The 15,132-nt window shown below is 54.0% G+C and overlaps 1 protein-coding gene across 2 annotated transcripts; it reads right to left on the bottom strand.

Moving 5' to 3' along the window:
* Window positions 1–458: 458 nt before the first annotated feature.
* On the bottom strand, window positions 459–15,127 carry PES1 (pescadillo ribosomal biogenesis factor 1). Of its 2 annotated transcripts, none has more exons than XM_001380406.4 (15): window positions 14,744–15,127; window positions 13,135–13,214; window positions 11,778–11,931; window positions 9,251–9,360; window positions 7,988–8,159; window positions 7,818–7,907; window positions 4,629–4,745; window positions 4,395–4,472; window positions 4,090–4,179; window positions 3,646–3,776; window positions 3,089–3,214; window positions 2,803–2,987; window positions 2,300–2,451; window positions 1,553–1,714; window positions 459–1,125 (listed from the first exon to the last, which is right to left on the bottom strand). In XM_001380406.4, the coding sequence occupies exons 1-15, from the start codon at window positions 14,765–14,767 to the stop codon at window positions 1,039–1,041; spliced, it is 1,758 nt and encodes a 585-aa protein (XP_001380443.2). In that variant the 5' UTR covers window positions 14,768–15,127; the 3' UTR covers window positions 459–1,038. The 2 variants fall into 2 exon arrangements, with proteins under 2 accessions (XP_001380443.2, XP_007490617.2); XM_007490555.3 differs by having other exon boundaries at window positions 1,553–1,711; window positions 14,744–15,089.
* Between the last annotated feature and the right edge of the window lie 5 nt (window positions 15,128–15,132).

Genomic DNA, 15,132 nt, shown 5'->3' with positions numbered 1-15,132 from the left:
GTTGATTTGAAGTGCCTACAAGCATGACTCTGAGAAGGGATCCAGGGGTTCCCTGGAGAGGGAGAGGAGCCAGACTGACACATGGTAGAGACTCTGACACAAGCCCGTCTCCTCTTACTGGGAGAGAACATTAACTCCCTGAGGCCAGGGTCAATTTCATTTTCCTTTGATCCAACAACCAGGTGCCATGCTGTGTCCTTTCCCCCATCACCGTCTCAGATGACATCTCTGGTGTACTTGCATTGCTCCCAGCGCCCAGAGTGAGCTCCTCCTACTGTAAGCACACCACTGCACGGAGCCCGGAGCCAGGAAGACTTGGGTTCAAATCCCACCTTGGACACTTACCTGGGTGACTTACTTCACCACTGCTTGACCGAGTTTCCTCATCTACAAAATGGGGATGACGGCCCCTACCTCTGGGGGTTGAGGATCCAATGAGACACTTTTTAAAAAAAAGATTTGCCAAGTCTTTACATATTTTATTTCATTTGATACAATTCTGTGAAGTAGGTGTTGGTATCCCATTTTACAGATGAGGAAACTGATCCATACAGAGACACCCCCCACCCCCAGTGCCCTGTCCAGAAGCAGGAAGGCTCAGGACAGCCTGGTGGGCTGAACCAATCCACATTTATTTGGAAACATTTCCCTAGATCTAAAGTGAGTCCCAGACCTGAGAGGGAGGGAAGCCCAGAGATTCAGGCTATATACACAGGGTGGGGTGGGGGCAGCCCTGATACAGGGGGTGCCCTGCCCTCAGCTGCCACAGGGCCTCTGGACCTCTGGGCCTTCCATCTTCCTGCCTCCAATGTGGGAAACCAGCGGTGCCTACGGGCACAGTCAGGATCCTCGCTGGAACCCCAACAGGACATTGGCAAAGGCCGAGAACCGAAGCCCAGGAAGGATTCCCCATGAAGCCCCTCGACCAGAGAGTCAGTCCGAGCCCCAGCCAAGCGGGGAGGTTGGGAGAAAAGGCAGAAACTCCTTGTGCCCAAGCCTGGAGCAAGATCCCAGAACAGGGGCCCAGGCAGGCCGGGCTCAGGCCCTCCGTGCCTTCTTGTTCTTCTTCTTCTCGGCCTTCACCGCTTCATCATGGGCCTTCCTCTTCTGGGCCAGTTTGTTTGCCTGGGTGAGGGGGAAGGAGGAAGTGAGTGAAACAGTTGTGTCTTACCAAGCAAGGGACCTGGATGAGGGCATTGTAGCCCCTAAGAAAAATAAACTGGCAACTGCCATGGTCCCTCCCTTCCCTTCACTGGGGCACCAAGTATTACAAGCAGGTTCTAGACACTGCAGGCTCACTCCTGGGCTTGAAGTAGGGGGGTGTCAGGGCTGCAGGGGCCTTAGAACAGGAATGCCAGAAGAGGGGGTGTCAGAAGGGCCTCAGAAGAGCTGGAGAGGCCTCAGAGGTCACTCAATCCCAACCCCTCACTCTAGTCATTGGACCCTCATCAAACTGCGATTTGCATAAAAAAGAAGCCTCCCTTTTTGCCAATCGCCACAAAATGGCAGCTGCCCAGAGAGGGCGGCCAGGAGGCTCCAGGGCCCGGCTCACCTCGCGCACTTTGCGCCTTTTGCCAAACATGATTTTGTCGTACAGGTACTTCTCTCTCTTCTTCATGGTCATGATGGCCAGCCTCTTGGCCTCATTGGCCTCCTCCTGCTCCAGGCGATGCTTGTCCTCCAGCTTCAAGGTGCCCATGGTCACCCCTACCTTCTGGGGATACCAAGCACCCTGTGAGCTCACCCACTACATGCCAGGCACCAGGCTGTGCTCAGCTGATCCTCATAAGCACCCTGGGAAGCGGGTTGTCTTCTCATCCCCATTGTACAGGTGAGGAAACGGGCAAACAGAGGTGAAGAGCCTAACCCAAAGTCACCCAAACAGTGGCTCATGTTTGTATACAAGGAGTAGCCTGGACCCACTTGCTGAGGGTGGGAGGGGGTGGCCAGGGTCCAGACGGGCATTCTCAGCCCCACTCGCTGTTGCCACCCAAGTATGTAAAACTCCATAGCCCTGCCCAAGTTTCATAGGGAGAACTCCGAACCCAGGGCCCCTGACTCCTGCCCCTTTTCAGCTCTCACAGGCTAAGAGCAGCACAGCCCCCCCTCCACCCAATTAGGGCCCTGATGGGGAGAGAGAGATCAAACCGAGGCTTCAGCCACAGGCCTCTTGGGCTCCCCAGCCCGAGCGCCCTGAATGGAGGCTCCTAGGACAGAGGCCCCAGATAGAGTCCCGTGTGTGGTTGCAGTGGCAGCAGCAAGTCAGAGGAAGCTGCCCAAAGAGGCTCAGCACCAGTACCTTTCCCTGCGTTCTCTGCTCTTCCATCACCTTCAGCTTGACCTCCTCCTCCTTCTCTGAACCTTCCTCCTCCTCCTCTTCCTCCTCCTGGTCATCGCTTTCTCCCTCCTCGTCTTCCTCCGAATCCTCGTCCTCTGACTCATTCACATATCCTATAGGAAATACCACATAATATGTGGCATCAGGGCGAGTGTTGGGGGCCAGGAAACACCTGAGCCCAGGCTGTCAGCTCCCCCACCCTCAGCCCAGGGTGCCCCATCCTGCTCCTGTCCCCCTCTTTCACCTCGGGGAAAAAGTCAAGGCCCCCTCTGTTTCCTGAGCTGGCCCAGCTCACCCCAAGATCACAGATCCCCACCTGATCCAAACCTTCCATTTCACAGATGGACAAACAGAGGCCCAGAGAAGGGAAGTGCCTGGTGCAGGCCGAGGGCACTGGCCTCCTGACTGCAGCCTGGGCAGCGAGAATGCCCCCACGTGACAACAGGGGAGGGGGCTGCACTTACCGGGGGTCTCGCCCCGCTGCAGGGCCAGAAGTTTCTGCTTCTCTGGGGGGACATAGTCTCCTTCTTTCTCTGTCACAAAAGGCGAGAGGTGGGGGGGCAGAAGCACCCCTGGGAAGTATTCCTCCACCGGAAGCCGGAGGCGGGCATTGACAGAGTCGAACACCCACTGGGGCTGGACATAGTACCTGAGAGGGAGAGGAGAGAGCTGGAGGCCCATCGGAGCCAGGGGAGAGGGGGAGGAGGGATGGCCCAGCAGGCCAGGACAAGGTAGCAGGCAGGGACTCACCTGCCGAGGACAGGGTTGGGCTGCGTGGGCCGGTCCACAATGTGATGGGTGATGGAAGGCTCATTCTCACTGTACGTGGCTCCGATACACACAGATTTGTCCCACGACACGTCCCCTCCGAAACTCCTGTGCGGGGACAGGGAGCCCGTCAGGGGAGGCCGGTGACTGATGGGTGAGAGGCTCGCAGATGGAGCGGGATGCCCAGGGGTAGGGGAAGTGCGGGACGGAGAGCTGGGAGGAACCTCCGAGAACCCCGGGCACGGGTGTGGGTAAATGTTTAACAATCAGCTCCCTACAGGCACACTTGAACTTAATCTACAAGCCCGACGCGTTCCCCCGATATTCTCTCAATTCAGGCAATCAAGACCTGACTGGTAGCAACTGCCCATTTCTGAGGCATCTAGCGGGGGAGCCTGTGGGAGCTTCACCACCCCCTCTCTCACACACACACCTCCCCCCACCTCCATCCCAGGCCAACCACCAGACTTCTCAAAGGAGACAAGGGAGGCCCCGAGAGGCTCCCCCTGCCCGGGCACCCTCCTCTGCATGGCACAGACCTGATGATGAAGGCCAGGGCCTCCCGAGGAACCTCCCTGTTCAGGAAGAACTTCAGCCCCTCAAACAGTTTCTTGTGCATCTCCTGGGCCTCCCGCTCCTTCCGCAGGCCCTCCTCCTGCTCGGCATTCTCCTGCAGGCACAGGAAGGCAAAGGATGCTGAGGTCCAGCTGTGCCCAGGGGCTCCAGAGTCCATTCAGCGGTCTGGCTGAGCCAGCATCTCCAGAGCCAAGGTGGGCATGGCAGGGAGGAGCCACGCTGATACCTCCCTTCCCCAGCCAAAACATGGGTTCAAATCATCACTTTAATAGTTGTGATCTTAGAGCTATCACTGAGCCTCAGTTTCCCGCCTGTAAAATGAAAACAATCCCATCCCATCCTACTGGGGAAGGGGGCCTGAACCTCAAAAGCTCTGCAGCCCCGTAAGCAATGGCTTTGGCTCTCACCCCATCAGCAGGGAATTCATCCATCTCCACCTCCTCCTCTGTGACAGGTACCATCACGCGAGCCAGGCTGGCACTCAGGGCTGATAGTTTCTAGTGAGAAGTAACCGAGATGACCGAGTGAGAAGTCGGTGAGGCCAGGGACTGGGCTGCCTCTCCCCTGTCTCAGCAGGCTCCAGCTCCCCACAGCCTGGGGCACTCGTGGGCCATGACCATGGGATGGCCTGTCAGCAGGCAGGGCCGGGGGCAGCAGACACACAGATCCTCCGGCCCTTTGGCCAGCTGGGCCCAACGTGCCCAGGCCTTACCTCCAGGCAGCTCTCAGAGTCCATGGCGTAGGCCCCTTCGTCCTGATCTTTGGAGTCTTTATCTCCGGGCCCCTCGAGCTGGAGGACAGAGGCCACGGGTGAGAAAAGACCCAGGGCAGACATGCTCTGTGCACCAGGTCAGGCAGGTCCTCTAAACCCTGGTACAAGGGTCAGGTTGGCTCTGCCAGGGCCTTACAGCCTCTGGCTCTGGGCTCAGTGGAGAAGGTGCTTTACCTTGGGGGGATAGTGGAGGTTGAGTGTCTGGTAGAGGCGGAAGTTGACAAAGCCCAGGAGGGTGGTGTAGAACTCAGTGAAGGTGGCCATGACTCGATAGTCCACATCTGTTGGATGCTGGGGAAGCCAAGAGTGAGGGAACATGAGTAGCCATGTGGGTGGCCAGGGCCAGGAGCCCCACAGTTGGTACCAGGGAGCATGGGTGGGTGGGCGGAACCTTGCCCCTTGGGCCTCTGCTAGAACTGGGGTCCCAGGGGAAGGGTGAGACTGGAGGCCGCTCTGTCCTTCCTCGGCTAAGTGAAAGCCTCCACAAAGGCAGCCCCCTCTTCCTCAGTGCCATCCTTTGTCCCATCCTCCAAAAGACACAAAGAGCAAAAGTTTCTAATGCTTCACAGACTCCAAGTCTGTACTCAAAGGATGGGAGCAAACAGTTCTCAAGAGAAGAGAAAACTATTAAGCACTAGAAAATGACTTTGGATCCCCTCTGATAAGAGAACTGCAAACCAAAACAGCTCTGAGGCTTCACCTCACACCAGCAACCTGGCAAAGATGACAAAAGGTGAACTGTTAGATTTAAATTACTATCTCCAAGTTCTTATTTTCCAGAGTTTATCAATAATCCCTGGAAATAGAAAAAGCAGACATGTAGATTTAACTACAATCTAACCCAACTCTAGTTCGGGCTGCCGACGGGTGAAGTGCTGGCTGTATCTCTGCAATTGTCCTGCGGGCTTGTGAACATAAAACACTTCAACTGGGCCTTGCTGGCGATTCGAGGACCTGTTACACAGGTTTATTCTTTTTTACTCACAATTTTATATACATTCGATTTTGATATTTTATTTTTTATCCAGAATTTAATTTTCGCTCTTTTATTTGGGATTTCGGGGGGGGGGGGGATTGGATTTTTTTTGACTACCTGCTCTGTGTTCCTGGGGCTGACCTTTCAGTCCAAGGCTCTAGAGGCCTTTTAGCCCTAGGATCAGCTCCTGCCACAGAGGCCTGGCACTAACCCAACTGTAAGGAGATAGAAGGCCCCAAGGGATCATTCTGGCCCATGCTCTTCACTTTATAGGAGATGAAACTGAATCAGAGAAGAGACTTGCTCAAGGTCTCACAAACCTAGGATTCCAGCAGGGGCAGGCCTGGTGACCACAGACAGAGTTCATCCTGGAGCTGGAGAGGTGGCAAGATGTCCCAGATCCTGCACAGCTGTCTCTCTGGGCCTCTGATCTCCTTCCTTACCCCCAAGGCCTCCAGACTTCCTTCAAGATGCCCCAACTCTCGCTTTATACAGAGGTTTTCACAGCCCCCGCTGTTAGTGCAGTCCCTCTGAAACTGCGGCCCATCTCCTCTGTACAGGTGTCCATGTGATCTCCCCTTTAAGACTGCGAGCTCCCTGAGGACGGGGCTCTTTGGCCTCTGTACCCCCTGTACTTAGCACTGGACCTGGCACATGGGCGGCACTTAGTCAATGTGGGCTGACTGACTGATTCACTGATCATTTAGTGTGAGGCCCCAAGAAAAGGGGCAGACAACAATCTGGTGCCAAGGAAGCCAAGCCCACTGGATGGAGACATTCTCAGTTACCACAGAGGAGCTGGGCAATCCTGGGCCAGCCATTTTCCTGTTGTTACCCATCAGACACTCTTTTTGAAGTAGCCAAATCTGATACCCATTTTACAGATGAGGAAAGTAAAGCCTCAAGAGAAGGAGACAGCCAAGAAGCTGTGAGCTAGACTGAGCCCTGGCATGCAGGGAGCCGTCCCCGCTGCCCCTCCAAGGCCACCTGGGCTTCTTAAATGAACTAATCTATGTGAAGCACCTGGTAAAGCTTAGAGCACAGCAGCACAGGCCCAAGGAGAGAGGAGCCCTCCTTACATGGAGAGGGAAACCATTATTATGTACACTAAACTGTTCCTCTCCTGGAGGCAGCCATCAAGCGGTGAAAAGAGAGGGGCCCTGAAGCCCAGGGCCTGCATGCAGATGCTGCCGGGGGTCACTAACAGGGCCACGAGGGGCCCAACTGGGCCTAAAGGTGGATGAGAAAGTGCTGAGGGCAGAGGAAGAAGCCCACTGACTGCTGTGGATCCCAGACCACTCCTGGCCACCAAGAATGCATCCGCATACCCTGCCCAGACACTCTTCTAGCAGGGGCAGGCCTGGGTCTGCCAGTATCCCGCAAGCACCAGGAAGGGTCCCAGGGGCCTGCAGGGAGCTACTCACCACTAAGGGGTCCTGGCCAAGAAGGGGAGGAAGGGCGGCCATCTCTGTATTAGTGGAATAGAAGGCCAGGCAGCCACGTAGGGAGAATGAGGACAAAGATAGCTGAATACATCCCAGGGACCCCCAAAGCATCATCAGGCCAGCGTGAAGCTGCCTCCAGGGCTCAGACAGACTGAAATCTGCCCTGAACACAGGATGAGAAAGGCCGGCTGCCGGCAAAGGCCAGACTCAATGATGTGAAGATGAGGAGGCAGCAACAGGACCGCAGAGAAATGGCACTGACGGAAGGATGGGACCAGAACCATGAAAGACAAGCACAGCCTCAAAATCCAATAGCCAGCCCAAGCAAGCCCAAGTAAGCAGCCTGACCCACAGAGGGCCTAAGACTGGGGGGTGGGGGGAGGTGGCCAATCCAAGGCCGCCGGATGCCCCTCACCCCCAAAGTCCTTTCACCAGGTCCTTATTCACTGCCCAGAGCACAAAGGAGCAGTTTGAGCTCCAAGGAGAGGGAATGAGGAGGAGAGAAGAGGGACAACGCCATCTCTGCCTGGGATGTACACTCAGGAAAGGGTCCCAGGCCTCTGACAGAGCCCCCCCCCCCCCCCCCCCCCCCAGCCCATCCAGGATCTGTAGGCTGCATTAACTGGGAAATACTGCAAGAGGGCGGGGCTGGGGTGTCAGGACACCCCCCCCCCCAGTCTCTGCTTATCTCAGTTTATAAACAAGGATCCTCCCTCTGGTCTTCAAGCCCAGGGTTTAGTGGGAGGCGGCAGCGTCACCATCCCACCGAGAGCAGGCAGCTGAGGCTCTGCCAGGAAGGCAGGGACATGGCTCAGGCCTAGCACTGCCCCCTGTACTCCAAGGGAGAGGCCAGGACAATGGAGAGGACGGGGGCAAACACTTATCCCCACTGGACAGTTAGGCAGGCTGAGCCTCAGGGGAGAGGCCTCCGGGCTGACTCACGTTGTGGGAAAAGGCGTACGGAGTGATCCACACGATGGGCTGGCCCAGCACCTCAGCCTCGTAGTAGATCCCTTTGATTGACAGAAAGACCTGGGGGGAAAGGCAGGAAGGCAGGTAAGGAGATGAGAGCAGGGGATGGGGGGCAGGGACCCTAGGCGCTCCGGACTCACCTTGCGCAGGGAACGGGAGGCGATGATGTAGTTGAGGAACTCCACGGTCAGTCTCCGGCACAGCTGGATGACCTGCACATGGCACTTGCCGGTCCGGGGGAAGGTGGAGAACAGGAAGCACATGGACAGAGCATCATCCAGGTCTCGCAGGGCATCAATGAAGGTGGGGTATCTGGGAATCACCAGGGCAGGGGGGCAAGGAGGACAGATGAGAAGGAAGCAGAGGAGGCCGCCGGGCCCCTGCCCATCACCCATGCCAGGACTGTCCCAACTAAGAAGGCTGGCCTCCTCCTGCCCCAACCAGATACCCAGACAGGCTGAGGACACTGCCCTAGAGAGAGGCAGCTCCTTTGTCTCCTCCAGGGAAAAACATAGCCAGGTGGCAAGGTCTGAGACCTGCAGGCCAGGAAGTGACCCAATGGGAGCCCAAGCCCTCTGCCCAGCATGCAGTGCTTTCAAAGTGTTGGCTCTCACAGTCAGAACTCCTCCTGGCTTCCATCTAAGAGTAGGCTCTTCCCCTGAACTGCATCCAGAACCCCAAAGAGGGGCATCTGTCTCTACAGGTGAGACTCAACTGCATGTTTATTTGCAGACGAGGTTTTAAGAGGAGCCTTGGGTCCAAGTCATAGAACACTGGTCTGAAGCCCAGTGGGACAGAACAGCTGAGACAGCCAGGATTGGAGAAGTCAGGTCAGTCTGGGGGCAGTGGAAGATGGGGACTGGCAAAAACCTTTGGGAATCTAGTATCTAGAGAAGGACCATTGGGTCCTACATTTGGATCTGGAAGGGACCTCAGAGCCCAATAGGTCCAACTCTCTCATCTCAGAGGAAGAAACTGAGGCCAGAGGAGGTGTCTGGGAAGTGAACTAACTTCCCCAAAAGATTCTGTAGCTTTCCAGGTGCATTCCCTGCCTTGGCTGCCTCTGTGGACAGCCTCAGTTTCCTCGGCTGTCAAACAGCATAACAACCCCTGGGATTCCCCCTTCTCTCATCAATTGCCCTAGAAGCTGCTGCCTCCTGAGGAGAATCAGAATGGTCAGAGTTCCCCCCAGAGGGGCTGTGGCTCCTTTCCCCATAAGGGATTGGTCTGGTCTGTGGGCCTAGTCAGTTTAGCCCAGGGAAGGCCTTTGGGACATCTGGTCCACAACAGACTCAGGGCCTTCCCTCTCCTACTAGCCTTGAGACAGCATCATCCTCTCTGGGTCTCTTCCACAAGGGACTACCCACCTTCCTGGGACAAGTTCAAGGGGCAGCAGGGCTCACCTCTCCTTGATGATGTGGTCAAGCTTGTAAGCGGGTTTGTTGTCCTTCAAGCGCTCCACAGTATTCCACTCACTTTTCCCATAGGCTTTCCGCAACTTCCTCACAAACACCTGCCCCAAGAAGGAGACCCAGCAACCCCTTTTGAAGAAGCTGTACTGTGTATTCAGACACAAACACCCCTCTGCACAAACATAGCACAACATGGGAGGAGCCTTGGGGGCTCCATGCCCCACTGCCATCAGAAATCTGACAGGTCTCTCTCCTGCCAGCGAGGGTTTCCTTCCTCACATTTTCTGCTCTGATCCAGATTTGTTACAAGAAGCCAACAAGAAGCTCTTTGGTTTTCACTGGTCTAGTTATCCCCACCACCCTCCCCACTGCCCAATAAAATGAGAAAAAAAAAACGAAACTCTTGTAACAAATAAATGTAATCGAGCAGAAAGAATCCCCTCCTGCATCTGGGCATCGATCCACCCAGGATTCCCTGAATCACCACTTTCCTCACCTCTGAGGGCACAACACTACCCCAGGAGATCCAGCAGCCATTCCCCAAAGGACACCCACTCCCTTAGAACCCAATTCTCTGTTCCCAGGAAACATTTGTCTCAGCTTAACATTTGAAACAACCGTCTCAGGGCTTTTAATTCTGTATGTCACTGATAGGCAACATCCATGGAGAGCTCTGCTAAAGGAGGTCCAGAACCTTCTAGAGATCTGGGACAGGAGGGAAGGGGTTAGACTTGCAGCTTCTGGCAGATCAGTCTTTGTAGCTTCAGGCCTGACAGGGAGTCACCATTTGCACCTCTAAATATTTAGAGACTCCTGGCAAAGGCAGAAAGAAGGCAGGGCAAGGGTCATAGCATTATTAGGGGCTGAAGAGCCCTCAGAGATCATCTCATCTGGAAGGGATTCTCAGGGGGCATCAACTGCTCCCTCTGGGCACCATCAGGCAATATCCATTGTGGATTCCAACTGAATTCTGGCTTCTCTTGCTATGAGAAGACTAGAAGCTTCTTGGGGCCCTTTCACAAAGCTCTGTACCCACATCAATAAATATTTGCTGAGACTATACCAGAAGACACAAACACAGTGCAAAACCTCTCTTGGAGGGAAGTCCTGAGCTCCCCAGTGGCACCCCTCTTCATCTGTCTGCCTCAATCTCCCTTCCCCCTCAGCATAAGCTGGGTTCACTACTGAACCAAGTCCTACAAGACACATGGAAATGTGGAAGAATGAGAAATCCCAAGGAAAAACACCCAAAAAGGCCTTTTTAGGGCCCCACAAGGTGGGAGGGAGAGAAGGGAAAAGGAAACCATTCCCTCCCAAATTATCCTAGGCTTGTGTTGGCAGACCTACGGCATGCATGCCAAAGGGGGCTGCTCCACTCCCCCTCTACACCTGTGTTTGAGGACATTCCTCACTTCACCCACCCCTCTGCCTAGCAGCCCAATGGGAGCACTTCCTACCCCCTCTGTCTGGGGTAATGTGGGGTGTGGGAGGAACCTCACACTTGGTGAGGGTTGTCATTTGGGCACTCAAGTTCTAAAAGGTTCACCATCACTGATCTAGGCCTTTATGTACCAAACATAACTACACAGCAAAACAAGTCACATATAATATACTGCCATGATCCTAAATGGAGGAACTTGAGGGGCTCAAAGGTGTCCGTAAAGGACTCAAGAATATATAACAGGGAATTTGGCAGAGGTGAGAGGCCTCAATGCTGAGAGAGGCCTTAGAACAGGGAATGGCAGAGCTGGAATCCCACACTCAGAAGGCCTTGTTTAGTACCGATGCTTCCTTTTATAAATGGAGAAACAGATGTGGGGCTAGGAAGTGGGGAGGGGGAATCAACAATCAAGGTTACATAGAAGCAAAGGCAGAATTTGTATCTATCCCTCTCCAAATGAGGTCTGTCTCCATCCCTCTTTCTTTCTCATCTTCCTCCGAAGAGGTCTCCCAAACTGTTCAGTCTATTTCCCAGGCTACTTTGAGGAGGGGTCCAGAGCCAACTAGGCTCTCTGAAATGAGAGGAAAAAAATTGCATTTTACAAGGGAGGAAACTGAGGTTCTGTAAATCTAAGTCATTTAACCAGGAACAGTGGTAGTAAATGTCTGAGGCAGGAGTCGAACCCAGGTCTCTCCCATCTACAAGAATACCTGTCTAAAGAGCTCTAGCCCATTTAAGCCCTGTCTCTCCATGGTCCACAGTTCCCTTCTCTACCCCTCTAGACCAAGGGCCCCAGGGAAGCATCTGCAGTTAACATCCTTTGACTGCTCCTCCCCTTCCTAGCACCTAGTAATCCCTGAGTGAATCAAGCCACAAAGTCTTCATGAAGGGCCAGCTCTGTTCAGGCCCTGCACTAAATCCTGGGGATCTGAAGAAAGAGGAAATCCAGGTCCTACCCTAGAGGCTCCCAGGCCACCCAGGGAAAGTGCCTCCCCCAAACAACCAAGACAAAGACATTTGAGGCAGACATACAGCAAGTGTTTAACAACGGCTCACTGCCTCCGTGTGAATTCTGACCTTATAGTCCCGGAACTTGTTGACTATGGGCTCGTGGAGGAGAAACTTGATGTCCTTTAGGAGGTAGAAGGTCCTCGGGGCTGTAGAACCCTTGTTAACCTTCTTCTTGTGTTTGGGCTCATGAGGGTAAATCCCTTTCAGGATACACAGGCGTCTGAAACAGAAGCAAAGCCACTGAGCACAGTTTGCACTCCAAGCTCTCTGTTGGTCACTCCATGCGGGCATTGCTCAGCGCCTCCCATCCCCACACCCCCTGGTGCAGTGCCACAGACTGGCACAACAGATGAAGGCCTCAGTCAAGCCCAACTCTCCCACTCCTCTACTGCATAACTTCTGGTCTGTAAAGCAGGAACTAGACAAAGCATGGCAGACAGGAGGATCAGCCTTGGGGTCAGGAAGGTCTGGGTCTGAGTCAGAACCAGGAACATATTCAATAGCCAAGGCCTGACTCTAAGACCACCAATTACACAAAAGACCCTGAATGTGCTACAGTGAAGGAAGGACAAGGAAACCCCAGCCAGTCCCTGCCCCTCCACAGAGACAAAAATACACCTTCCAGGGATCCCAGGAAGAACAAACAGCAGGAGCCTACAGTGCCAATATCAGCTGGTATCGAAGTTAAAGGGTCGAGAGAAAGGGTCCTATTACTCAAAACACCATGGAAATGTGCGCTGTTGTCATTACCAGTCCTCACTGGGAGAAGAAAACAGAACCTCCTCAAAATGGGAAGGCACCCTTCACTTAGCACCTGAGGAAAGGGAGGCCTAAAAGGGGGGGAAGTCAGACTCACAGTATCAGAGTTGCCAGGGGAGCAGGGGATATGGCTGCAGAGACAAGAGATTTGGAGTCAAGAGTCCTGGGTTCAAATCCAGTCTCAGATAACTATAACAGCTCACATTTAAGAGGATTTGAGGTTTGCAAATTGCTTTACAAGTAACATTTCTTTATCCTCCCAACTTTGAGAGGTAAGGCACTCTGTCCCTCTTTTATGAAGAAATTGAGGCAGTGCATCTAGCTCCCACTTCCCCTCCCCACACCTAAGTCTCAGTTTCCTGGTCAGTAGAATGAGGGGCCAATCACCTCATCCTACAGGTAAGAAAACAGATCCAGAGCCATTGAAAGAAGTGGGCTAGCCACTAGGGCTCTGATCATTCATGCTGGTGCTGCTGTACCTCTCCCTGTCTTCCTCTCCCCCCCCCACCCCCCCAGCCTCTTGGGAGAGAAGAGACTAGCTCAATGCTCAAGAGCAGCTGAAAAAGGAGAGAAGTCTGATGAAAAGATGGGCCCACCATCCATCCTGTAGCCAATGCCAAGCTTGTCTTTCTCCCAGGTGCCACCAGCCATGCCCAGTTCTCACCTGAAATCAGGAAGGCTCAGCTGCAGCTTCTTCCTGGCTTTGTTTCTGGTGATATAGTTGGTTGCAGATCCCCTCTCATACTTTGGGTATGGAGGGAAAAATAGATACTTCTGTTAGCAATGACTTCTCATTGGGTGAGAAAAGTTCTTAGGGTGTGTTAGCCAAACCTTTAGCACCCAGAATCATCAGCATCCTTCCCATCTGTGCTGGACCAGAGCATCACTCTCAAACCCAGCATGTCACAGAACCTCAGGGACCTCCCAGGACAACCTAGATCTGAACAAACACCCTAAATGTTTTTCTGAGAAAGAAGCCTTTGCTTAAAAACACCCAGTGATGGGGGTGACAAGGTGGCTCAGTGGATGGAGAACCAGGCCTAGAGACAGGAGGTCCTAGGCTCAAATCTGGCCTCAGACACTTCCTAGCTAAGTGACCCTGGGCAAGTCACTTAATCTCCATTACCCAGATTTTACTTCTCTTCTCTATTAGAACCAATTACATAGTATTGATTCTAAGATGATGGTAAAGGTTTTAAAAAGTAGAAAAATCCAGAATTGATACCAAGACAGAAGGTACAGGTTAAAAAAGGGGAAAAAAAGACATTGAGAGAGGAACGTCCAAATGGGAGTTCTGCAGCTTGGGTGGCCTTGAGCAAGTCATCAATCTAGGCTTTAAAATGAGGAGTTGGATAAGATGACCTCCAAGGCCCCTCACACTCTTAGGAGTTCCCTTCCCTACTTCCACACATCGATCCCTTTAACACTTTAAGTCTGCTCCAAAACTTACATAAAAGGGCCCAGGAGCACAGACTGTATTTATAGCAGGATTTGCACCCAGGTCTCTCCCACCTCTGAGATTCCATGGCTAGGGTTCTATCCTACTTTATTCTCCCTTTAACTTTAGTCATCCAGAGTCCGGCACCAGCCTTGGCAGGGGCAAACAAACCCTATCAATTGCTTTAGTAGCCCCATGCACTGATTTCCACCTGGGGGAGGCACTAGGTCCTCCAACCCCAGGGCCATGGGTACTTAAGTGTTTACTGAACGAATCAATGAGCTAAAGGACCATATGGTCAGGAAGGTAAAACAGGTAAGGAAACTGAGGCCGAGAGGAAGTGACTTGCCCAAAGCCATACGGCTTACTTAGGGCATGAGGCAGCATCTGTGTCTGAGCTCATTGCACCGTCTCTGAAAAGTTGGCAGCTAGGAAGGTGGCCGGGGGGGGGGGGGGGGGGCCTGAGGCTACAAACATCTGGTATCTGAGGGGGGAAGCACCAAAGTGGCCCCCACTCCCAACAGACTCGCGTGACGACATCCTTCTCCCTTTCCCCCCTCCCCCGAATTCAGTCTCTCCTCTGGGCCTGCGCCCTTTCCCTTTCCCTGCCTTCCCCTCCCCCACCTCTTCCTGTACCTCCCCTCCAAAACTCTATTTACTGGTTCGTGCCCCCCCAGCTGCCCCTGCCCCCTAAAAGTCTGTACTCTAGCCTTATGTCCTGTTGACACTCACTAAACCTCCCCATAAGCCCACCCCCTCCTCTTTTAAACCTCCTCCACGGAGTGACCCTTCCCTCTCCGCTCGGGTGCCCCCGCTTCCTCCGGGCCCTCGGTACCTTTTTCTTCTCCAAGCCCCCCATGGCTGCCCGGGTTCAGGGTTGGATTACTACAAGTTGGGTAACAGAGGCGGTTGCAGCTACTTCCTGCCCACGCGGGTACGCAGGACACGTGCTTCCGGGCTCTGAAGGACCCCGCCCCTTTCCTGCTGCCCTTCTTAAGCCTGCTCGGAGCTATCCGAGGCCCCGCAGGGTTCTCGTTAAGCCCTTCCTCTTCCCTTTAGGAGCCCCGGAGGCTGCTGGGTAATAGGCATTGCTCATGGCTCCTGTTCCTGGCTCCGGGAATCAGAGGTGGCTCTCAGGCGGCGCGCAGGGCAGCCTACTGGGAATTAACCTGAAGGCTGGAGGCCGGCGGGGGACATTCTGAGATATAAGGGGGCGGGAAAGTT

Source organism: Monodelphis domestica, chromosome 3, assembly GCF_027887165.1.
Source record: "Monodelphis domestica isolate mMonDom1 chromosome 3, mMonDom1.pri, whole genome shotgun sequence".
Lineage (NCBI taxonomy): Eukaryota > Metazoa > Chordata > Mammalia > Didelphimorphia > Didelphidae > Monodelphis > Monodelphis domestica.
Note: the sequence above shows the minus strand (reverse complement) of the source record. Positions and strands in the feature narration are given on the sequence as shown.

What these genes read in the sequence shown, in the direction of transcription:
- PES1 (XM_001380406.4), bottom strand. Translation starts at nt 14,767, where the DNA reads ATGGGGGGCTTGGAGAAGAAAAAG. An exon ending in CTGAGCCTTCCTGATTTCAG is followed by an intron (nt 11,932 to 13,134) that starts GTGAGAACTGGG and finishes CTTCTGTTTCAG; the next exon opens with ACGCCTGTGTATCCTGAAAG. An exon ending in ACCTCCACTATCCCCCCAAG is followed by an intron (nt 4,473 to 4,628) that starts GTAAAGCACCTT and finishes TCTGTCCTCCAG; the next exon opens with CTCGAGGGGCCCGGAGATAA.